Raw genomic sequence first — 26,208 nt, forward strand, 5'->3', positions numbered from 1 at the left:
CACAGGACCACCTTTGCTGGAGTTCTTGTTTTTGAGTATGTGTGAGAGGCTAGGCTGGTGAGAAACACCGTGGATTTACGCAGCAGTCTGCGACTTCAAACAAGGTGGCTGACATTTGAATGGGCTGGTGGTGGGAGCCTCTCGTGGGGTTTTTGTTTGCCATGCAGGGTGAGCCAAGGAAAGTGGGCACGCACACTGCTGGGATTTTCTGTGTAGACAGCTTGTCCTGTTTACTGAGCCCACAGGTTACCATAGGAGATCTGCACAAACTGAGTGTGTGTGTGTGTGTGTGTGTGTGTGTGTGTGTGTGCATGTATGAAACAAAGGAAGAGTGTAAGAGAGAAAAACAGGGAGACTGGGAGATGGAAGCATTAGGGGGGTATGCACTGTAGAGTTAGATGGGTACTGAGTCACTGCCAATAAGAGAGAACCGAGCAAATCTGATGAGTAATACACCAATAATGGGGGACTGGAGATCAGCTCCATGAGAGCTGGATGCCCTTTTGTAAGCATTTGCACATAATGTCCAGCTCTCGGACTCTGCCCTACAGTAGCTTCAATGGATAAGTGGCAAATGTGAGTCAAGTAGTACATTGCTGTTTATTAGCTTCGTGTGAGTCTGTAATTCCGCACCGGGGACCATGTCCATCTTGTATCGTCAACTGTTAATTATGGCTGTACGCACTTAGAAAAGAAAAATTGTCTTAGATTGGGAAACAGTGATGTAGAGACAAATGACATCAGCAATTGAATTGACAAACAGCACCACAGTTACAAATCATGTCCGTAGTATTAAAGACAATTGTCTGTACACGTCACTATGTGCAGTTATATATAAGGTTGCAGCTGTAGATGAGTGGATTTTGACTATTTTTCTTCTGCTTTTCAAACTCAGTGAGAAAAACTCACCATTTTCATCATCTACTCACGACTAATCTCTGTACAAGGTCCCACAGCCAATATTGAGGGTCTGACGAATATGCACGCCGTCATTTTGAAGGTGTCACAAGCCAAAAATGTTGGGAAATGTCAAAGGTGATCTCAACATGTCAGGCTGCTGCAGAACAATGATTACAAAAAAAAGATCCTAAAATACGCCTCGACATCTGTGGCTAAACTTGTGACCACGTCCAACCATAACAGTCTCAACCTCACGAGGAGTAAATGTTAGTTCAGCACACAGGGAACCAAAGGGAAAAAAGCCTTAGTTCCGGACAAGGAACACCTGTTGGAGTGTGTGTATACAGTGTGAGCCTCGGGGACAGCGAGAGGGAAGCATGTCAGTAAGAGTGTGCATGTATACAAGATCTGCACAAATAACCAATCAGGGTCATACGAGTCTTATGTAAACTGAAATCACACATATGAATTTCCATTGTGTGGTACACTTGGGTCAGGATTCAGACAGTATACACACACTGATCCACTTCCGCCCACACAGATCCAACACTTCTCTCTCTCCCCTCCCACAGCTTTTCCTTTCCCCGCCTGGCTGTTCTGCTGACGAGCTGTGCTGCCTGGCTCGGTGGCGGTTGCCCTGTCTATCAGTCTATTTCCAGGCTCAGGGCCCAGCGCCGAGGCAGGCAGTCAGTCAGTCAGGCGGTGTGGTGGAGGGCAAAGGGGTTGATGCGTGTGTCAGAGAGGCGCTCTCCCACATTCCCCCGGCGGCTGGCAGCAGGCCGGGCCTGCGGAGGGGGGTTCGCCTCTTTCTCACGACCTCTCAGGTTCCTGCGCTCATCTGGGAGCTATTCATTTCCTGCCAGAAAACAGCCTTCCCCTGCAACTGCAGGAGGAGGGACGGGGGGAGGGGGGTGCAAAGGGTTTGGGGGGGGGGCGGAGGGGAAGGAGAGGAGTTTGGCTTCAAAATGAATCCAGGGCTTGGTACAGCAAGCCCTGGGCTTAAATCATAAAGCTCTTGCTTGTCTGGGCTGCAATCAAAGACAGCCCCAGTGACAGGCCCGGGAGAGAGTGGGAGAGAGAGAAAGAGGAACCATGAGAGAGAGAGAGGGCGAGCGGACCATATGGTAGCACTTAGGGAGCCAAGAAGGAAGCAGAGGGGCTTTTTTTTCCCTCCTTTCGGTCCCTGCATGCACGCGGAGTGTGGGAAAAGTTAATGGACACGCATGGCAGCTAACCCCCTGGTCGTGTTGTGACATGTGTGCGGTCACTCCGGCAGCTCGGCCACTGCACTGGGTAATTGGAGAGGCTCGTAAAGCTGTTCTCCAGAGGGGAAGAGACCGCTGAAGATGTTGGCGGATTGGGGAGGGAGGAAGGGAGGAAAGACGGAAAAGGGGGAAAGGTGGTGAGGCGGGCTGGGAGGGCTCAGCAGCTGGGTGTTGTCCGGGTCACACCGCGTGCCTAACAGACGTCCCACGTCCAGCTGTGGCCCCGGGGCTAAGGGCAGGAAGCTCGACACTGGTCCGAGCACAGCTGGAATGTTGTGGGAACATTCGCGTATGTGCGCGCGTGCGTCTGACTGCGTGTCTGTGGGGGGTGTGTTTGTGTGGAGACGTTCTGGCTCACAGGAGGCCGACTGTTCCCGTGTGGTAGGCCTTTCCCTGAACCCCCCTCCCCACTTAACTCATCACTACCTCACCCATTGTGCCCTTTGGCTGGGCATGTCCTCACCCAGCAACCTGCACAAAAAAAACACACGCACAAGACGTATGCACGCACAGACACGAGCACACACATGGCTTCAATCAAACAAGGACACATGGCCCCCCGTAAAAAGGTGTGATGAAAATTCAAAACGATGGCACTTATCCACACTTTGTGCCTCTTAGCACACTGATAATTGCAAACACCTGCACCCCCTCCCCTTCAAAGTAGGGCCACACTCGGATAGCTGGAGGGGGCACACACACCTGGGCAGAGCAGAGCGCTACCACATGGCTCAGTGGTGAGGTGTTTAACGTGTCCTTCTGCTGTCAACCCCCCCCCCCCCACCCCCCAGCCGGCACGGAGGAAGTCCCTCCGCTCTGATTAAAGACACGACCTCGGGCTCCTCTCTGCTCCATACCGCCGGGAGATTGATGCTGCTGGAGATGTGAAATCTGACTTGAACGGCGGAAATCCCTGTAATGATAATTTTCTTTTAGGGGCTTGATCACTTCAAATGATTGGCTGCTTGTTTTCGGGTGGAAGGGGCCACCGCGTGATTTGCACTAATGAGTGGCCATTTAGCTTCATGTCACAATACATGGGTTCAAAGCAGAGACAATTTTTTATAAGGAAACATTTCTGTTGATCAAATCCTGGTTAACTCACCAACAAAAAATGCTCCTGTTCACTCATAGAGTGATGATCACAGCAGTTTCCCCATTTTCAATTACCACAAGTCTCTCTTAGATAAGACAGAGGCTGCACTCTCTCTCATCTAAGATGCACATCCACCACAGAAGCCACTGACGCACCACACGCATTGATCTCACAAAACGAACCAATCACACTGCAGTACACTTCTGCGCTGCTAGATGGCGTTAGTGAGCCTCTGTAGGGCTCCAACGTCTCCAACCAAGAAAGTTGAAACTGCGGAGCGATCAGCCTGACAAACATCAGCAGCTCCTGCGTCTGATGAATTGCAAAGCCACCGTCTCCCGTCAGACTCACTTATTGAGGTGATAGAATTACAATCACCCAACAGCTTACTGACAGTTTGGTTCAGTGTGACTTGCAGTGAATGAGCGTGTACAGAGTTTTTGCAGACGGATACGCCTCGTTTCTTCTAATAAACAGCCCAGTCATTTTGAACCAGTTTGAACTGTTCAGAGGATGGTCCCTCTATCTACTCCGGCAGTTTATTATATGTAGAACTGACATAATATTTATATTATTACTACTGCTGTTGGATAATAAAAGTGTGTCCTGCAAACATTTTCTAACCATTCCTGTCCAATATGGTTGGAACACTTGTTGTCATTATACATAAATAACCGAATTGAAAAAGTTCCTGCAGCTCTCTAAATGTGTGTCACCCTCAGTTTTGCTTTTTAGGCACACAGCAAAGTCTCCACAATTGAAGCTAAAGAACCAAATATACTACATTAACAGACAGAAGGTTGTTGTTGTTTTTCTGGGGGGGGGGGGGGGACCCCAACAACAACCAAACACAAAACGCAGAAACAGGTGCATGTCTTTTTGATATCTTTACAAATTTATTTGTCTTCCAAAACGAAGAACAGCATAAGAGCATTGAACATATCTTTGGCATCACAGAGTAAAAAAAAAAGACAACTCAATTATATAAAAATGCAGTGAACAGACTTCCACAATACAAATCTCATTTCAATATGAACTTGACTCCCTTGTTAGCTGTACAAATATAGTGCATACTCTTTCCATTTTTACAAGAAAAAAACAACTTGAAAACAACGTGTCTAACATTGAACAAAGAGAGAACTATTAAGTGTCGTTTTCACAGTCTGTGCGGCCCCGTCCCACCGTTCACCAGGGCCGCCACACTGAGTCCGCGTTGCCCGACGGGGCCCCGGGGGACACCGCGGCCGGCACCGGGACCGGCGTGTTGACGTTGTTGGCGTACACGGGGATGACGGGCCCGTTGGGCGCGAACGCCGCGTTGGGTATGAGGAACGCGAACTGTCCGTCTGTGGCAGGCACGATCTGGAAGCCGCCGTACACTTTGGTGGCGTCCGACGGTAAACTCGGAGGCGACGAGCCTCCTTTGCAGGACACCGCGTTCATGGGCAGGACCTGCGGGGACGCGCTGGGGATCTGCACCATGGACTGGCCGAACGACGGGTGCGTTGGGCCGGCGGCGGGCGGGAGCTGGTGCTGGTGCTGGTGCTGGTGCTGATGCTGGCTGGGGTAGTTCATGGCGTTGATCTGGGTCATGCAGTTGGCCAGGTGGCCGAGCAGCCGCGTCCTGACCTCGGTGTTGACACCTTCGCAGGTGGACAGGAACCGGGTGACTTCGTTCATGCACTCGCTGAAACCGGCACGGTATTTCCCCAAGACGGTCGGGTCTGTGTTCAGGGCTGCTGCAGAGAAGACATGCGAGGAGGAGTCAGTTATTATATTCAAACGCACATGGAATGCATACAAGCTCCAAGTCAATTCCAGAACCGAGTCGTGAGGCGACATCGGTCGCGGGGCTGCTTGGTCCGGATGAGGCGACTTACCGGTCATCTGAGCCCTTTGGAGGTTCCGGAGATGCTTCACCGTCATCTCCAGGATGTCCGCCTTCTCCAACTTGGAGTGTCTGGAGCTCTGAGGAGACGGAAAGCACACTTGGTTAGGGACACGCGCGCGCTTTTCTCGCCGTCGGACAGCGGACAGTTTCGCGCTGTACATGTTAAAGATTCCCAGGATGACGCGCGGGTGCTTACATCTTTTTTGAGCGCATCCAGGATGAGAGTTTTCAGCTGCCCCAAACTCTCGTTGATTCGGGCTCTTCTCCTCTTTTCCATAATTGGCTTGGATGACTGAAAGCAAAACGACACAAACGGTTAAAATGTCTTTCTTGACCAGTGCGTAAAAGTGGAAAAAAATCCTCGCTTTAAATGCGTAAAATTGTGTCCACACTGAATAGATCGTATTGTAATCAGATGGCCGTCACGGGGGGGAATATGTGTATAGTTTAATACCAACCTTTCTGTGTTCAGAGGCTGTCTTGGGTTTGTCGGGAGTTGTGTTCATGCTCGCCGGGGTCGCGGCGACCGGGGACGAGGAGGTCTTTTCCATTATATCGGCAGGCATCGTTTTATCGGAATATCCCACAAAAACCACAGCAAATTACGGTCCAATGGAATATAGGAGAAAGGAGTATTTTCACACACACACAAAAAAAAGCCCCCTCTCCCACAAGGACAACAAAATGAATCCTGAGATGTGTGTCAAGTTAAAATCCGTTGGAGCGACGCGCGGCGGCAGCGGCAGAGGCGGTCGGGTGCGGACGCGAGAGTGTCTCTGTGTGAGCGCTCCGCGTGCGGCTTGTATTTATATCTCGCACTGCACGCGAACGGCTCGTGTGAAACTTCCCAAACTTTCTTTCCCACAGTAACTTCCCACCAATCAGGGCGAGAGACACGCGGCCCGAGGGAGGACGGCTCGTGGTCGGCGCCCTCCCATTGGTTGCGTGGCCGCCGAGGCTGGCGGCCAATGGCGCGCGGCCCGGGTTCAGGGCACAGCCGGGGAAACTGCCTTCAGCCTTCAATCATCGGAGCGTTTACATATTAACAGTGGAGCCGCTGACTGGGCACAGCCACCGGCAGCGGGCAGACGCACTCGGGCTGAGTGATAACAGAGCAAACTATTAGAAAAGTAACGATAAAGAATACTCAAAGCATTTGTTAAAATACCACGAATACATAAACAACATTGGCGTATAATGATAATAATAACACGTCCCCACACGCTTCCCAGTCCCAATATTAACACCCACAATCAAATCAACTTGTATTCAGGCTTCCTTGATCATACATTGTTCTGTCCATATATATATATATATATATATATATATATATATATATATATATATATATATATATATAACATTGCCCTCTAACTTATAGGAAATACGGCTAACGTCCACGGCAAGTAAACTTGAAAGTAAATAACTCTGAAACACTTCAGGCAACACTTTTTATACCACCACTGGGAAGTGGTGTACAGACTATCCGGTGATCGGTTTCAGTCATGTGCCATGGAGAGGCACGGGAGGCAGCACTTTGGTTTTCTGTTCGACCAAACCTCCCAGTAGATATTGTCATAATAAACTTCGGGGAAATACAACAACTCGGGACGACAACTCAAAACCACACGAGGAGAGGAGCTCTCACATCCTGAACACACACACACACACACACACACACACACGTACGAGGAGAGAGAGAGAGAGACAGAGAGCCAAAACACAATCTTTATAATAAACCAGTTTAGCCTGCCCTCAGAGGAGGAAATGAAATCAAACGCACACACTCCATTTCCACGCTATTTTCTAATGTAGATTCTAACTATGTGGTGGTTAAAAAACTAAAAAAAAACAAAACCCTTTTTGGCATTTGATCATCCGTCGGTGTTGTGAATGTGGAGCACGTGCCAGGATGTTTTATGAGCGCAGTGGTTGGAGGTTTGGCCGTCGGGCTGCCGGGGGGCCGCCGGGCTCGGGGGGGGGGGGGGGGGGGGGGGGGGGGGGGGGTCTGTGGCGGCGGCGGTGGTTTACATTAGAGGGGAAGGTAAATAGCAGCTGCTGTTTTAAAAGCCTGGGAAAACCACGCCCACAGAGCGAGCTGGATCGGGCTCCCTTATCGGAATGTGAGCCGGAGCAGAGATATTTCTGAGCTCGGAGAGCTCACACGACCTGGCCGATGCCTCCTCCTCCTCCTCCTCCTCCTCTCCTATCGTTTCGCCCCACAGCGTCGAAGGCTTTTGTAGATTTCAGGTCGTAATTTCATTTCCTTATCTTTATTGCCGTCAAGAGAGACGTAAGAGCAGACGAGAAACGGGGCCAGTCGGTGCGTGGGTCCGGACGGTAGCTCCGCGCAGTCTTCTCATGTCCTCGGTGTCACCATTACTTCCTCGACCGTTCTCATCGGACTTTGATGTAAAACAAAACCAAAAAAAAACACAAACACCGAACAATGACTTCGCTCATGAATTACTGAAATCATATTCATATCATATTCAATGTCTTCGCGAAACATCGGCAAAGTTGACTGTGTCGCCACTGCTCACGCCCCAACACGAGCCACGCGCAATTTCGGAAAAACGCGGGGGAAAGTGTGATCGGTGAAAACGAATGGAAATCCGCCTCGACACGCCGAGTGCGACCTCCGCCGCTTTGTTTCTCCTACGCGGCTCCACACGGAGTTCACACACCTCCAGCTGCTGCGGAGACCGCGACACGTGGCGCGCAGGCGACCGGGGGAAGGCGCTCCTCTCGCCGGCTTGCCGCCTGCATCCGCGGGGCGTCGCCGGCGGCCGGCCGCAAGATAGTGGACGTGATAGGCAGCGCGGCGGCGGCGGCGCGCGGCGGCGCGCCACAGACTCCGCTGGACACGAGGCGCGCGGAGGCGGTTTTTAGGCCCCCCCGCGCCCGCACGCTCAGCACACAGCGGCAAATTATAATGTCTGCAAACTACATGACATCACCGCCGGCAGTTTGCGGGCGAAGATGAGTTATGTTATCAGAGAGGCAAAGTTTTAAGTCATAACATTTTCTTTTATCAGTTCATCTGCAATGGCATCACATAAAGGTTTGGTTGATTTCCCATCGCACACATTTCAGTCAGAAACATTGTTAAATGTGTGTGTTAAAATTAGGTTTTCACTCTGCGTGTGCAGACATCAGTGGAACCACATACATGCCTCGTGTTTCGTGGCAAAAGGAGGGGGGCCGTCTGTACATGTGCCTCGACCTGCTGTAATCCTAAATATCCCACTCGCACAACAATGTGTCTTGTGTGGAACACGGCCCAGCGACACGTCTCACTCCTGTGAAGTGCACACCTGACTCATTTACCTGCACAATGCCACTGACAGGAGTTCCAAAACAAATGTACCGACGTGACGCAGACAGAGTGTAGAGGTTTTGAACCGCTCTCCGCCTCGATGACTTTCTCACGCTCATGTTGCAAGAGTTCTCGGTAGTGAACTGAGTCACGGAGCCCTGGGTCTCTCGGTCCCTCCCTTTGCCCTGCGTGTCCAACATCTTATCGGGTGCACCTGGCTGCCGTCCGTCCCTGGAGTGTTGCCTGTTGCTGTGTCAACTCCCCCTATCAGAAATCTGCGGGGGGGAAGGCTGACTCACAGTGAACGCCGGTCTCTGTTGTAAAAGCTTCTGATCACAGACAGGACAATAAACTACAATGATTTTTTTTACCCTTTTTTTTTGGGGGGGGGGGGGGGGGGGCTCCAAACTCTGACAATCTTGTTACCTGTGACGCCCCCCCGTCCCCCATCCCTGTCCCATGCACCAACTGTCATCCTTCTTCAGCTTGTCCTCTTTTCTTATTTTTTTTTTATCACATTTTATATTGTCCCTCCTTACCTCCCTCCCCCCCTTATCTCCCTCTTCCTCTTTTTGATTCCACCGCTCCCAGTCTTTTCCCAGGACTCGTATCTTTATTGAGCCCTCTCGACCATGGACTTCCACACACTGCAATAATGCAATTAGGCAGGGAGATTGTGGGACTGAAGTGTGTGTGAAAGTGTGTGATATTGCGCTCACCAAACAATCTGGCCCCACTGTCACCCGCTGCCCATGCCTTAATGATTAAGCCATTGACGAACGGTGCCAAGGGTGCTTCTGGTGCCACAAGGGTGACAGGGGTGACACGGTGTGTGTGTGTGTGTGTGTGTGTGTGTGTGTGTGTGTGTGTGTGTGTGTGTGTGTGTGTGTGTGTGTGTGTTAGCTCCCACCTTGTGTAGTGGGTGAAGCTCAAATTCCTATACAAGCATTTAGGCTTCATTACTTGCAGGAAAGCAGAGTCGGAAGTGAGCAGGCAGAGAGACTGGCTGTGTCAAGTCCGGCCTTGAGGTGTCATGTGGCTGCCACTGCCAAACTGAGGGTGGCACTGTGTCGATGCAGCCTGCATGGTGGACGGCCGACTCGACTCATCCAACAGTTCACACTGTGAATAACACGACCAACAAGCTACCAGAAAATACTGTACTTTGATTTCCAATTGAGCCGAGTGGCCAATGTGTTCACAGCCACTGTCTGCCAACACCCAATGAACTTTGCAGCTCTGCGTGGCACCTGAAAAGAAGCTCATACACTCAGTCAAGGATTCCCAGTTCTCCTCAACTTTTATTTTAGCAAAAGGTAAATTTACTTGCTTTTAACCACATCCTGCAAATTGAGGTTGTTCAGTTTTTTCCACTACACACACCAAAGTGTAAGAAGACGTTTTCCTTTTGTTTTAAAACAGCGATTAAAAACTGAAACGATCTTCATCCAAACAAGCGCATTAGGACTGTATAAGTATTGATCTCTGCCAATACTGTAACACCTGAAAATGTATATCACGTGACCACTCACGAACACTGAGCATGCGCGTCCCGGTGTAAACAGGAAGCACATTGTCTACTCTGCAGTTGGTTATACAAAAAAACTAAGAAGGAGAAACAACAATGGTGAAAAGTAAGAGCAGGAAGATCTTCTCTTGGACCGATGACGTGTTGGAACTAGTACTTTACAATGTGTTTACAATGTTGTGCCCTCATCGCTGGTAGTCAAGTCGTGGCTGATAAGAACCAACCAGGAAGTGAATGCGGGTGGCAGCGTCATCGCTTCCAAACGTCTCTGTTTACTACAATGCAGCACTGGAGATTTAAACTAAAATGGGGCGAGAAGTGTTTCCAAACTTCTCTGGCGTGGTGTGGACGGTAGACGTAAAAAACGCTGCAGCAGTGATTCATTTTAAAATGAAAAAGTACTAATGTGGATGTAGCCTCTGAACCCCAAATCGCCCCTGCCGTGCCGGCATCATGTTAATGAGATGCATGACGGATTTGTAAGCGCTGTATGCTACATAAAAGCAGTCCATATACTATTTACCACTGTGTCTTATGCACAAAACCAGCACAGCTGTGACCAAAACAAAAGAGAAAGTAATGTACCAGTAAAGGAAGAGTTGAAGAAGACCACAAACAAGCGTAAACAATGCAGATTTCAAACTGTTCAGTGACATTCAATAACAGGAAACGCATTTAGCCTTGATGTACACAAAGAGTGTTTTAATGCGAAACACTGACATCAAAACATGTTTGTTTGCACTGGAAACTACAAGACTTATAGTTTCCAGTGCAAACATAGGGTAACATTTGCAATACATCTTAAAGTCATGAATCTGTTGCCTTCATGTCCACAAAACAATGCAACATAAAGTTTGATCAAATTAGCAAACCCCCCCCCCCCACGTGCCTACATTTGCCTGTGATTAACAATATACTGTATCACAAGAAAACCACTACATGCCTGCGTATAGAGCCTGTTGCACCACCCACAGTCGGTCAGAATGGCGTGACCCTGAAAACGGAGGGTTGTGTGAAAGCGATAAGCTCTGACAACGTACAGAAAGCACTCAATGATAGCAGAGCTAGTCGCTACTGATTTTGGAGCGTGTGAGAGCGGACAGAGGGAGTGAGTATAGCGGCGTGGATGTGAGATTATGAGTGTGTGTGTGTGTGTGTGTGTGTGTGCTTGTGTGATTCGCGCACATCATCCCAGAGTGGCATGAATGTGTGTGTTATTAGTGGGAGTGGAGTAGGACCTGTGCTCAGCTGCTGTTAGCGAGGCCAGCCAAGGCTTGGAGAGCAGGATCAAAGCCGGGACAAAGAGAGAGGAGAACTGACAGATCCTCCAAGCAGAGAGAACACAAGGAGGAGAGAGGAGAGGAGATGAGGGGGTTTGGAGGCTCTCCAGATACAGACGCACACATCGCTTACCTCCCCTCACACACACAAACTGAGGTGCCTGGAGCAGCCTGGGAGCAAGGAAAACAATAAGTACAGTGAATCTACTCACGCTTTATTTTCTCTCTCTCACACACACACACAAAGACACACACACACACAGCAAGATCAGCACGGGTCACTGTAAGCCTCGCAGACACAGGCGCTGTGCTCCGTTTTGGCTGGCTAAAACAGAGAAATGTTTTAAGGCCTCGGTGCCGGGCTGTAGACCGGAGCCTCCCCAGGCGGCTTCCACCGCCTCCCTCCACTTGTCTCCACTTCTGAGACCAAGACATTCACACTTCCTTTAGGGGTCTCTCTCTCCTTTGCTCTATCTCCCTCTTGCTCACCCCCCACCTCATCTCCACCAACTCCCCCCCCCCCCCTCGCCGCCTGCATCCATCCACGTTCTCTCTCTCTCTCTTACTTCCCTCCATCTGACCCTCTCCTTTTTCTATGGATGCCTCCTGGAACAGACGAGCATTATTTGCATGCGTGGGGGAGACAGTGTAGCGTCGAGGGTCAGAGGTCATGGTGAGTCAAACCCAGCAGCGGTGGAGAGGAAGCGGTTGGGGAGAAGACCAGCGAGTTGGTCTGGGTCTCTGGTTAGCATGCCTGAGGCTGGAGCAAACTGGGAATTTCGGCTGCGGCTGCTGCTGCTACTGCTGATGGTGATGCGGCTGGGGTGGGGGTGGGGGGCCGCACATGCAAATGCAAAGTAAACACCATTTACTAGCTGTTCAGACTCAAACTGTCAAACTATAAAATATTACCCACCACAGCTTTGGGTCCGATGTTTATAATTTGCTCTAGTGTATACTTTCTATTTTGTACAATAATCTGGTATCAATAGGTTCTGTGCTTATGGCTAAATTTGATCAGTTTGTGTTCACTATCCGCTTTTAAGACCAGAATCGCGGACGAAGCAAGACAGATCTTGGGACAATAATCAGTCTCTCAGGGAGACATTTTCATACTTCTCAAAACCAGTTTCCAGATTTTAACAAACAGAAGAGACACCAGTGAAAAATGGCATTTCTCTTTGAGGTCTGCCTGTTTCCTTCATCTATCCATTAACCATCAGGTCCATATAAAACTGAGTCGGTGGGGAGAGAAATCTCTGAGTGATACTTGTTTACTCTCAGCGAGCACTGGGTCATTTGAATTACAGGTGCATGAATTCGCCTCATTTCCTCCCGAGCAGCCCGTTTGTTGACTGTAGATAAGAGGGCCAGTCTTTGAAGAGGCAGGAATGCACGCACATAGACACGAGCACCAGGTCCCTAAATTGACAGCTCGATGCTGTGAATCATTATGTCTAATAGGCCCGGTTTAGTAGAAACAAACACACGCAGAGTATCGATGCAGATCTGTCTGATGCAGGCGCATCAGATTCTACCCCCGAATAGTCAATTTCCAGAGTCCGTGCTAGAAGAAACACAACAGGGTTCAGCTGGATCCACCATATCTAATCTTAAATATGGACAATGATATTCCTGAAGATGGCGACCGGTTGAAGGAGTTAAATGCACTTTCGTAACGGCTCGTAATTGAGGTTTGTGAGGTTCATGCCCCACGTTAGCAAGACCCTGCTCTGCTAAAGTGTCCTTCAGCAAAGTGATGAACTCCTACTGAATCCAGCTGTTCTGTACAATAGCTGCCCATGACCTCTGACCTCCCTGGAGGGACGGATGCTTACAGAGTTTCACCATGGGAATCAGCAGGGTGTTACGTTGTTAGCACCAGCATGTGATTATAAGTAATGACTTGAGTAATAATTCATCAAATCTCTATATTTTGCTCCCGAGCTACCCTGGCAGAGGGCAGAGCCGTCTGCGAGGATGCCCTGGGAGGCCCTGGAGCCCTTTTTCTCCGCCTACCTGGGCCAAGGCCAACCTTATCAGACAAGAGGGCCTGAGGATTACTCTCCCCCAGAGCATTAGCCTCCCTCCTGGAGAAAAAGGGCAGCCATCTCTCCCTCCTCTCTTCCACCTCAAGCCCTCATCCACCCCCCCTTCGGCCCTCAGCACTCCACCTTTCCCGTGGGAGTTTGCAAAGCCGGGATAACCTTGAGACCTCAGCTGGTCCGCTGCCAGAAACATTAAAGAAATTCCCTCCTTCCCTCCTTTTCTCTTTCTATCCTCACCTCTTCTGTACACCCCCACCTCACCGCCCCTCCAGCCCTCCTCCTGATCACCGGGACATTATTTTTTTCCTCCCCGTGCCCCCCTTTTCTCTCTCCCTCACCTCATTTTTAGACTCCTTTTTTGCCTTCTCAGCCTCTGATTGTGACTAAGATTAGCCCTTTTTTCTCTCCGCCCCCCTCCTTCGTTTCCTCCTTTCTCATCTTCGACAGGAGAGAGAGGGTGGGGGCTCCAGTAGAGTGAAAGAAGGAGCTGTTCACATGATCTCCTGCGTAGTTGACTATTATCTCTAGATTGTGGAGCTGCCAATTTCAATTTATCCAGCCCTGTTATCAGGCCAAAAATAAACGCCTCATTTGAAAAGTGGGAATCAAACTGTCCCGACAGGAGACATGACTGACGTTGATTGCAAACTAACTGTTTTTGTGGCAGGCTGCACTTTGTGTGGCTTTTGTCTCCCGCCTCTCGTTCCCCCACTCTGCCTCTCTACCTATTCTTTCTGTGGGCTTCACGGCTGTCATATTCCTTTAGTGCTGGAAAGGTCAAGTGCTGCTTGCTGCCTGTGAGATCTGAGGGAGCTCAGGGATATTCAGCTGTACCGCCCCCCCCCCAACTCCCTTTGTGGCAACAATGCTTCTTGCTGCGAGCTCCCCTGCACTGCCACCGGCCCGGCATCGGCAGCAGCGGTAGCCGGCCGGGTTGCAGAGGAATGTGTTTATCCCCCGTAGTTAGCTCCCTCCTTTCATGTTCCCAGCTCCTCAAACTTGATCTGTTTTCAACACACGGCACAGAAAGGAGGCCCCATGGTCCTGCAGGACAGCAGCGGGGATCAATTCACAATGTTTACAGTCACGAGAAAATGATAAGTAATGAAGACAAGAGGGAGACAGAGACTGAGAGGAAGAGATGGGAAGAACATCAAAGGAAGAGTAATGATTTACATCTTGTCCAAGTTGGAGTACATTTTCACTCAGTATTTTCTATACTCTGCCCTGGTAATGTTACAGTGGATTCCCCTCAGACAAGCTGTGTTTTTATTCAGAAGTTCCGAATGGAGGCTTTCATGTGGCCCCCAGATTTCGACAAGGAAATGAAGAGAGTTTACAAACAGTTTCCCATGACATCAGAACTGATGGGGCCTCAAGGGGCTGTGAACCGAATCCTCTGTGAGGCGGTTCTCGCTCTGTCTCTCTCTCTCAAACACACACACACACACACACACACACACACACACACACACACACACACACACACACACACACACACACACACACACACACACACACACACACACACACACACACACACACACACACACACACACACACACACACACACACACACACACAAACACACACACACACACACACACACACACACACACGCGCAAAGGTATGACCTCATCACCACCACATTCCAGGTTTCACCTTTCTGCCCCACATCCCCGCTGTAGTCTCTCCCTCTCAGTCATGTTAACACCTTATCTGCCCTCTCACCTCCCCTTACTGCCACACCCATCCACCCATCTCAGGCTCCATTGTTCCCTGTCGGGGAGATTCAGCTTTCAACAAGGAGATGAGCTAACTGCCGCCGCGGTAGGATCTGCAGGCCTGCTGGCTCCAACTCTCATCCTCACACTGGTTTCAGCAATTAGTTTCTCTTCTCCACCCTCTCGAGCCCGCACGCAGTCACTGCTGGGCAAAGGATTATGGGAAAGACCATTGACACAAGTGGTTGGGCCGGAGTCAAGTGTTGGCTGCTGCAGTGTTAATTTCAGTGATTTAAATGGGCCAGTTTGCTCACCACAGCTCCTCAAGGGCCATTAGTGGTGCTACTTTCTTTACGGTGTGACCTTACAATGAGGAGAATGATATCTAGTGTACATAATCTGTATTCATTCAACACAGAGCCCCACTGTGCTGACTACCTCTATTCACACCATCCACTTTTCCACTCAACTTAATCCATATTGGATAACAAATTCTTTTTAAGTCACACAAATACACCGCCCACGAAAGTGACTGCGTCAACATGTCTAACTTTTTGAGAGGCTGATAGCTTTATGTAGGAAACCGTCTTAAAGGCACAGTTTAGCCTGAGATGAAATTCTGTCACCACCTGCCACCAGGATATAGATTGCAGTATGACCCAGCTTAACTCTCTGTGGGTTTTGGTGGCGGTCCCTTCAGTGGAACTTCAAGGTGAGATGTGGTGATACTCTTGCGTTTTCATTTTGTGGTGGTTCCCTTTTCGGACCTTCATATTCGCGTGTGAACGCACCCAAGATGCATAAAAGACGCCATTGAGATCTGGCCACACAGACCACATTCAGAGGTGGACGTATGTGGCCACATTCACTGGCCCTGTGCTACATTGAAACACCGCCTCCTTGTCTGGCGTCCTATGACACACTACAGTTTCATAATGAACCAAAAGTATTGTTACACTTCTCAGTGATTCCCATACATAGCACCACCACAATATTAACAGTGACCGTCAAATATTGATTTTCTTTTTTTTCAAGTCAGTAAAATCTTATTTCATAGTGGAGCAGCACGAAGTGCATTGATTCGCTCCGCTCCTCCTGGCTCTGCGCTCTCTCTCTCTCTCTCCCACCGACACCCAGACAAACACACTGACGGATACATCTATACTCTGTCAGACTGGCAAAAATGATATTTGGTCTTTGTGAACAGAAATTATGTACATGTACTTCTGAAGGGTCCAAAGATAAAGAAAAAAAACTGCTGAGGAACAACGATTGCCACAAGCCGCTTCTCTGAATGTAAAGAAGAAAGGCACAAAACTACTGTACTCTCCCTCTTGCAAATATCTAGGGTATATGTAAACAAAAGCACCAAAGAAAGCGCTAATATTATTCCAAGGCCTTGTTTACAATTGTAAAATATTTCCGTGGATAGAGGCACTACCTGTCCTTGCTCTCTTTCGCCAAGTAAGAAGATATTCTCATTTATTGTTATGCATCTATTCTGCCTGTGGCACACAGCGTGGCTAGCAGGAGGTGTGTGTACTTCTGTACTGTCCTCTGACTTGTGTGGTTGTTCACATTTTTCCGTTCCATTATATGATTTTTACCCTTCCATATGGTTTGGAGGCAAGTAACTGGGATCAGATCCTGATTTCACAAAAAAGGGACAAGGCAGAACATCTCAACTACTGGACTGAACCTGCAACCTTTTAGTTCTGGGGCAGGTCTTCCAAACTTCAAGGCATTTTCCTGAACTTTTCTGGGGGGGCTGTATGTGATGCACGGGTGCCGGAAAACGCCCGGGCCCAATTTTCCCTACACTTTCTGGACTTCATGTCTGAAAACAGCTTCAGCCAGATGAGTTGTTTGCCACTATTTGGTGCAGAATGCTGCCATTGAATATGAATCACTGATGCAGAATTTATTAATTGGAGGAGACAGTGGTGACAAATCCGTATGCCATCATAACTTTAGAGTAGGTTAACTTGCTAGCCACAGCAAAGGGTCAAAAGTTCAGAGCAAGGAGTGTCACTGAGGAAGCTCCATGTCCTGGAGCAAGGTGCCTTAACAGGATTAAACAGCAGCCTATCAGATCCATTTGGGATAACAACATCTGTCAAATGAACCACTTCACTGGCCAACCTGATAACTGTCCTGCCTCCACTTGTTTGTGATAAGAGATCAACTCTCTTATCACAAACAGATCACGAGCAACTTGAAAGGGTTTGCCTTTGGCACAGTAAGTTGCAGAAGTGCAGTCGTCTCAAGGCTATGCAAAAGGCTAAAGGGCATGGCAGGGACACAGCGTAGTCAGCCACGCTGTAAAAGTACAGGCTTGGTCTCCATGTGGCAGCATATTCTATGCTTTTTATCCACCTGTTGTGTGCGAGCACAGTGCATCGCAGGTGCCCTCAGCAGAGCGAGTCACGCTTGGCAAGAAGTAAAAAGCCAGTCAAACAGGATTTGGTGATTTGGTGGCCTGTTAAAGGTCAGTGACCAGTGGGAAAGATATCCAGGCAGTTATTGCAGTCTCCTGAGGAACATTGCTGTACTGTGCAGAGACTTTGGCGTGGCAGCTAAAGACATTACCGCACTTCTCTTGTGCCAAAAAAATACATTTTGATGAGAAGTGGTAAACAAAAAAGACATTTTTTATAGATTATGCATTTTTATTGCATTCATGAATTACTGTGGTGGAGAAGTATGACAGGGTCATGTTTCCCACACGTTGACCAATTACTCCCCTGAGATGGCAGCTAATCCACATCCGCCCTGGCCCGACATTTGCCCACCCAGAACCTGTTCAACTCCTGACTCTCAGGCCAAAGCTTATGCTAAAAGCCTCACTTACAGAACAATATAAAAGCTCCAGTGCCTATAACTTATCCCTGCTCCGACTGAAGTTAGACATCCAGTATGCTCAGCTCCAAACTCCCACTCTTATCTCATCCATTGCCTTATTTCAGCACCCTCAGACGCAGTTCGAGTCAAATCCTCTGACTCATTCCCTGATCTCCTTTTCCTCCTTCTCGACCCAATCCCCCTTCTTCTACTGAGTAACTTTAATTGTCCTGGGAAAGTCATGGTTGGTCCGCGGGGCACAAAGCACCAGTTTATAATTAATGTTACAGAGGAGGGATTACAGGAAGCTCTGGGCAGCCTGATCTGAGAAGCCATGACAGAGAGTGTGTGATCTTCTTGCCCAAGTCAGACTCAGAGGGCTTGCATGCACGCGTATGTGTGTGTGCGTCTGTGTGTGTAATCCATCAGAACAATGGGGGAGCTCCCTTCCTTGCACAGGCTAAGTTATGCCTTCATCACCCAGGCCATCTGCACGCACGCACACACGCACACGCACACACACACACACACACACACACACACACACACACACACACACACACACACACACACACACACACACACACGGTACATCCTCTCTCTTTACTGCACAGGAATGTGGGCAACAGGTTTCATTCAGACCTGAGAAAGCTGTGTGTGACTGATGAACCCAGAAGGGGTCTTGTGCTGTATACCATTGTCCCTCCCTCTCATGGGTGTAGGAGGGCGGAGTTTAAGGTAGGGGGTTAAATGGAGGCACCATAGGAGGAGGGGTGGGACCAGAACTCCTGCCAGGCCAGGTGTGAGGCTGGGGGCTATGCACGTAAAAACATGAAACACTGCACTCCACCACACTCAGCGAGGCATAAATACATTACATAGAGAGAGGTAACGTTCATCAGGCAAAATTTAATGCACAAACTGAAGACCGTTTTTTGTTTGCAAAAATAGTCAACTATTAAGATCTCAACTTGAGACCTGCTGATTGTTGGTGTCTACCAGAGTCCAGTTAAATGGGAAACACAGGAAGCTGGCAAGAGGTTGTCTGCGATGAGGAAAATAGCAAGAACCATAAAAGTGTGGTGAAAACCAAATTATTCCAATACTGATAAAGACGGAGGAGGATCAAGAATCGGCAGGTTGATATCAGGTCTTGCCCTCTGGCACTAAGACAGGAGCACGGCTGCCTGTCTTTCATCATCAGCGTGCGGGATCAGGGCATGTCTTACGCATCAACTCCTGAGTGTGCGTGTGTGTGTGTGTGTGTGTGTGTGTGTGTGTGTGTGTGTGTGTGTGTGTGTGTGTGTGTGTGTGTGTGTGTGTGTGTACATCTATGTACGTATGTGAGTGTTTGTGTAAAGAGGGGGCACGTAAGGGCCCAGACTGCCTGCAGGGCCCCCCACGCAGATGAGCAAGGGTATAGTAGCGCTTAGCAGGGAAAGGAGAGGAGTGTGTTCATGACTGTGTGTGTGTGTCTGTGCATGCTTGCACCTAGGGTAGTTGTGTTTGTGAGTAAGGGAGGGAGGTAAGGAGTAGTGAGTCAGCCAGCCTGGGCCTATTTTCTCTCTTCTCCACCCTCCCTCCCTTCCTGCTCACCTCTCATTTTGTTCCTTTATCCCTGTATCTTCCTCTTACTCATTTCTTCCATCCTTCTACATGCATTCACCCTCCCTCCCTCCCTCCCTCACTCCCTCCCTCCCCCCCTCCCACACACACACGCACACGCACGTGCACGTGCACGCGCACGCCTCTCATTCTCAGACAGTAGCAGACGGGGGCCAGGAGCCTGCCGGTGGACGCTGCATCGATCTTTTTACAGCTGTGGGGGCGGCTGCAAAAAACACACACAGACACACGCACACACATCAGATTCTTAACCTTGAAGTGGTGGCGGTGGATGTACGAGGGCTCGGGGTTCGACCTGGTGTGACACCCCGAAATCTGACGGGCTTTCTTCAGCCAACCTCTGGAAGCTTGTCCAAAAACCACGTGTGCACCCACACAAACGCTGAAATCACACACATGCAAACAGCAAGGAAAACATGGGACATGGCTGTTGATATGAATATAAAATGTTGTAGAATTTACAGTTCTGGTGTGCACGTCTGTAAATTGTTTACATGGTTAATAATAATTGGCAAAAAAATAGGCAACTTGTCTTATCAGCCTGACAAAATGCTCACAATGTATTAAAAAGCTTTTTTGAGACTTGTCTTTTCCCTTGACAATTATTTGTGTGTATCATCACACTGGAGTTGATGGTGAACAAATATTGTTACATGAATGTAACGTGTGCATGTCAGCAGTGCTTGCAAATCACTTAAGTGCAATGGACTTTCAATCCAGTTTTTTAATCGGTGAATGAAAATGACAATCACGATGCTTCAGTGTAACGGACACCTGTTTAAAAGACTATCAGCCGAGTGTGTGTACGTTCAGATTTGCAGTCAGAGGAGACGCTCCATTCAACAAGGCTACCGAGGTCATCATTTAATCTCTGCAATATGTCCTGTAATGGTTCACTACTTCTCATTCATAGCAAAGACCATAAAAAAAGGGGGCTTGGGTGGTAATGGCGGGGGACTGAAGGGGGGTTAATCCTCAGCAAAGCCCCAATCAAAGTGAAAAACATAGACGAGCGAAAAGACAGGGAGAGGTGGGTGTCTTTAGAAAAAAGAGAGGAATGGGGGCACTGATGAAAAGCCAAATATGCGACATTCACAGAAAAGGAGGCCCTTGTTGATGCGCGGAACCTTTGAAGAAGAAAGGAAAAAGCGGAAAGTGTGTGTGTGTGTGTGTGTCTGTGTGTGCGTGTCTGTGAGATGGGGGGAGGGTCACTGTATTGAGGCGCATTATGTCATGGCACTCAAAACAGCGTAAAGTTGACAGGACGGGACCCCTGCTGACACTCACTCACTCACTCTCACTCACACACACACACACACTCTCACACACACACACACACAGGCACATAATCATAAGTCTCCCCTCTCACCCCCTTCCTGGCAATGGAGCATGCAGAGTGTGGGAAACAGCGGCCAAGGCACGCGCCAGATAAGATCTTGCCTCACTGGGCCTCTCTGGAGATGCAAACAGGACCCTGACGGCATGCAGCAACAACCCCCCCCCCCCCCCCCCCCCCCCACACACACACACACACCCCTTCCCCCAGTGCACATGCACACATGCACACACACATATTCTTTGACCAGCCAAACCCCCACTGACCCAGTACAGCCAAGCCACAGAGTGAATGCCATGTACTTCCTCTCTTGTCTTTGTTTATGAAATCACTCAGCCCATTCTCCCCCTCTTAGCCACCAACTGTAAGAATGAATAAACGGATGGTAGTGTAACATGCTTCCCATCTTTGCTTTTTAGGACACAGAATACCCATCCCACTCATACTACTGCCATATTAATACTGATGCATCAGTGTGGGGGCAGCGTTTCAGGAATTTCAGCATGACCAACCATAAAAAATTATATAAAACTATAATCAGGTCAAATGAAAAATTCAATGCGCTTTGATTTAAAGGGTGCTGACTCTGCCTGCTGTATTTCCTCGGGCAGGGAGTTCCAGATATGATCTATTGATATTGCTAAAGAAGATGATCACTGAGGTGGTACTTTGTTGAACTTCAGCATTTGTTTTGTATCAACGTTTTTGTGGTGAAATGACAGTGGAGAGGCCTTTGTTCTGCTGTCTGTGCAGAGTGAAGCTATTCTCAAGTGTTCTCACATGCAGAGAATTTTATGGGGAAAACTGTACAACACACATGCACACAGCCTTACATAAACATGTGCATGTTTACAGTTACATACTCATATGTAGTGCTCGCACACTGTCACACGCTCCTCTTACACAAACTTTACAATGGTCCCCATACAAACAGACACACGCAAGCTCGTTGTACATGATCACTCACTGTAATCAGCGTACACACGCGGCACATCAGCCAGACTCCCCGTGCTAACATGTCCTACTTCCCTGCCCACAAGCCAAATATTTACTCTTGTTGTTCAGATATGGGCTTGAGCGACAGGAGAACATTAGAACATTTCACAAGTTCCTTTTCGTTCTCCTTCTCTTTCACTCTCACTCCTTAAGACTGTGATCAGCCTTGAGCCGGACGGATATATCGGTTGGCCCGATAATATTGGCAGATGTGAGCTTTTATGTTTGCCAATATCCGTCGATGAGAATTTTTTTTTCTTTTAAAGAAAGAACGATGCAGAAAAGACGTGCACTTCTGTTTAGATTTTACCAAACTCATTTTCTAAATACCAGTTTTTTGTATTTGGTTGTATTTGTGTTTTCCTTTTTGTAGTTATTTATAATAAAGTTCATGGTTGAACTGTGCAATAATAAGCCTCTATTACAGATCTTTGTCATAAGGTTTTAATAACTAAATCTTAGGAATCAGACCCGGACCTCTACATGTTTCTGGTATTTCGAGTTTTTCAGTATTTGGTGTTGCGCACCTTTCAAGACAGGAGTGTAGGGCACACTAACACTTTCTGCCGCTATCAAGTGGAATTAAAACAATATGCATCAATATCCACCAGTGATAAGTAATAACTTAACAACTCTGATTGTGTTTTGGTCAGTCTCTGATCAGGTATTTCCGTTTTGAAAGTAAATACATGCACATTTTTCCACTGGTTAGTTTCAGAGGTCTTATCTTTGACTCCATTGTTCCGTCTTTCTTGAGGCAAGAAGTTTTCATGCAGCAAAATACAAAGTTTGAGAGGATCAAGATTCTCACCAGCTTCATCGAGAATAAAACAGACTTTAGACTTTTATACTCCCTTTGTCTTTCCACATTTGTCTGCATAATACTCAATAGACGTTTATCATTCAATATCAAATCTTACTCTGCACATTCACACTCATCTGGGGCCGAAGGACAGGGATGCATCATTTGGGTATGGGGTATAGGAGAGCCAAGGGGTAGATGGCGAGGTCATTTGAGCTGTCACAGTGGATGTACCCCCCCTTGCCCCCCCAGCCCAGACCAAACTCATACCCCACCCTTCTCTAGGCCCCTGTACGGTAATTGGGCCCTCACATCAAACAGACTTCATTAGGGGGACTCCAGGAACTGCTAATCCCCTGCCTTCACACACAGGGGGAGAACGGTTTTGTGGTGCATGGCATCCGTCATGCCAAACAAAACATCTTGAGGAAACATCAAAGCCCTCCTCATCTGCGTTCCTCAAACTAAGGGCTTGTGTGTGTATGTGTGTGTGTGTGTGTGTGTGTGTGTGTGTGTGTGTGTGTGTTATTCTTTATTCCTTCACCTTCGCAGTGCCATAGCTATCTGCTCATGGTGACAGCTGAGCAGGACAGATGTTTTTTTAGTTATTGAATTTTTTGGACGCCAAGTCTCCTGGAAACAAAAAAAAGCACTGTAGGTTGCCTCTAAAAACATCAGATCTCAGGAGCAAACAGCCTCCACAATGGGGGCACCATGATGTCCCAACTCACCGCTGGGGAGGGGAGTACACACCAACACCAACGCAACCCAAGATGACACAGAATTGATGTAGGTGACGCACAGAGGTAAATGTTTTTATCCTTAGTCAGCTCTGGAAATTGCCCTGTAGCACCATTCATTTAATTTCACTCAAATCAATTTGCGCACGCACACGCACACGCACACACACACACACACACACACACACACACACACACACACACACACACACACACACACACACACACACACACACACACACACACCTAAGCTCCAATGTTCATTCCCACCCATCCCTTCCTATCTCAACTGACTGGCTCATCAGTCCAGTTGACCTCTCTAGCCTCGAACACACACACACACACACACTGAGGATGTGCTGACAGGGAAGAGACTGCCTGTTCTTAATTAGCAGGAACTTGCTGTGTCAAGGTGTCAGAGGCATGTACTGTATGTAGCGCAGACCTGCTTAGATTGTCCGTCCCCCTACTGATTCACTTTGGGAATTCTTTGTCGTCGCTCTACCAGCATCAAACGCTCGCCCGCCATTCGCTGCCCGGACCGCAGCCGTTTTCCTCCCTGCTGTGTTTGTATTCTCTCATAAATGAGAAACACAGCCATTTAGAGACTTAGATGTTCTATTATTGACCCCACGCTTGGAAGCAGGAAGAAGAGGGAGGGGGGGGAAACGAGAAGGGACATCCTAATTGGCAATTTGGGATCCTCCATAGCAGATGGGCGCTCAAGTAAGAAATGATTTGGCTGGCCTTCTTTCATCTTCCCATCTTCTCCTCATGTCACCTTCTTCCTCTCCAGGTTTCTCTTGCAGCCATTTCCTTTCCTGCTTGTCAGGTCGCGCACACACGCACGCACAGACAGACACAAGTACGCACGCACGCACACTCTCAATTCATAAACGGGTGGAGTATGTGTCTGATGGGGGGGCCAGCCGGTGCCGTTTTTCAGGGTAACTCTTCCCAGGCTGCTTTGTAATTGTCAAGGAGGGCGACCATGGTTTCCTTATAAAATCCCACCGAGCAGAACATTTACTAAAGGAAGCACTGGAAGCTGGAGGGGAGGAGTCAAGTGAGGGGGATTGCGACAGGGCATCAAAGATCAAGCTAGACAAGGTAGGACAGGCGGGAGAGAGGAAGTGACAGGAAATGAGAGACGGGGAACCACGTTTCTAATCTTTTTTTGTTCTGGATTGTTATAATGCATTTTATGGCCTGTCTTGCTTTTCCTATATTAATACATTGTCCTGTCTTGCTTTGCCTGAGGCTAATTGGATTACCACAGAGAGGAATAGTGTACATGTCCTATCACATGACTGTATTTGATGAAGAACTTCCGATCCAATCTGTATTTCAGAGAGCTATTATATGTCTCTATTATTAAGCAGATGGAAAGTAAAGAGTCACTGAAGCAGTGTGCTACATCTGAGTTGAATCAAGTGCATTAATTCAACTCATTAAAATCCAAAACGTGAAGTGGACATTTGCTTCTAAATTCTGCATCACTACAAATGCGGCAACAGTGGCTCCTGTGGTTTTCATTTTGAGCAACGCCACTTGTTGGAGATGGAGGCTAACTGCCGTGTTCTCAGTTATTAATGGTAATCAAACACTGACTACACAGAAATGTATTGATGTTTAAATGTCATATAAATCATCCTTAACGATGACAGTTTCACTGCAGCAGGATGTCAGCCTGCCCAAAAGAAATTACAGGAAATAAACTGACAAAAGCCCCATAATCATAACACATTAATCTGATGGTCCCTGCAGCACTAACACAGACCGGGATGCAGAAAAAGAGCCAAGTGTGAATAAATAGCCATTAATGTGTGTGAGTGCTGGCCTGCTACAGGCGGAACGCCACAGATGGTGCAGGTCTGTAAAGCAGACGCCTCTCTACGTTGCCTCGTGTCAATGACTGATTCTGTCTGTCGATCTAAATGCAGCTAGGAAAGGAAACACTGGTGCATGAGGCAGACACATGTTAAAAAACACACACGAAGGCCACATGCGAACACAGACACACACTTGCTGCGGTCCATAACTCTATATTGTTTGCAAGCTCTGATGGTTGAACCTCTCTCCCTCCCTCCCTCCCTCCCTCCCTCCCTCCCTCCCTCCCTCCTCTCCCTGAGTGCCGCTGCTCAGTCGGCTGCAGGGCTGAGGAATGTGTGAGAGCCATGTGTCAAATCCCCAGACTGTGGGAAAGTGCTGCTCTCTGCTGAACTCCCTCCTCCTCCCTCCCTCTCTCCTTCCCTCCATGCCTCCCTCCCTCACTCTCTCATTTCGCTGGACTGCTATCCAGGCGAGCACCCTGCCCCGCTCCAACCCTGTGCAAGCGAGTGAGTGTGTGTGTGTGTGTGTGCGCGCCCGCTTGCCTCGCAGCACACAGGAAGTGAGCGGAGAGCGTCTGCCAGCGGAGCTCCGCCTGGAACTGCCGCTTCCTGCAGACAGTTTCTATGCCAACACCAAGCCCTCCACACACAAAAAACACACACAACCTCCACAGCTCGTCAGGGACAGCCAAGACACCCCAGAACGGAGGGAGGCTGCTCTTTCCCTCTCTTTCTCTGTATGTTTATCTCTGTATCCTGTTCCCCTCTCTCTGCCTCTTCCTCCTCAGCACAAACACTGACATCTTTCATTCTCTCTGTGTACACTGCTTTCATCACTTTGAGGATCCAGAGCTGCGGCCGCTCGCCGAGTTTCTCTGATGCTCGCCAACAGGCCAGAGAGTTGCAACAAATGACAAATTGTTCAGCGTAAAACTATAAATCTCCCGAACGGCGAGGGCACACATCCGCCAGTCTCTGCGCACA

General features: G+C 48.6%; 2 protein-coding genes across 5 annotated transcripts in view; both read right to left on the reverse strand.

Moving 5' to 3' along the window:
• Positions 1-26,208, reverse strand: part of LOC118318343 — a 107,305-nt gene that overhangs the window by 50,924 nt on the left and 30,173 nt on the right. The window lies entirely within an intron of this gene.
• Positions 4,136-6,448, reverse strand: her6 (hairy-related 6). 2 transcript variants are annotated; one of them, XM_035647890.2, is made up of 4 exons: positions 5,611-6,448; positions 5,349-5,444; positions 5,142-5,229; positions 4,136-4,997 (listed from the first exon to the last, which is right to left on the reverse strand). In XM_035647890.2, exons 1-4 carry the CDS (start codon positions 5,716-5,718, stop codon positions 4,447-4,449), a joined length of 843 nt encoding a protein of 280 aa, XP_035503783.2. In that variant the 5' UTR covers positions 5,719-6,448; the 3' UTR covers positions 4,136-4,446. The 2 variants fall into 2 exon arrangements, with proteins under 2 accessions (XP_035503783.2, XP_035503782.2); XM_035647889.2 differs by having other exon boundaries at positions 4,136-5,000; positions 5,611-6,441.

Source organism: Scophthalmus maximus, chromosome 13 (genome assembly GCF_022379125.1).
Source record: "Scophthalmus maximus strain ysfricsl-2021 chromosome 13, ASM2237912v1, whole genome shotgun sequence".
Classification (NCBI taxonomy): Eukaryota; Metazoa; Chordata; class Actinopteri; order Pleuronectiformes; family Scophthalmidae; genus Scophthalmus; species Scophthalmus maximus.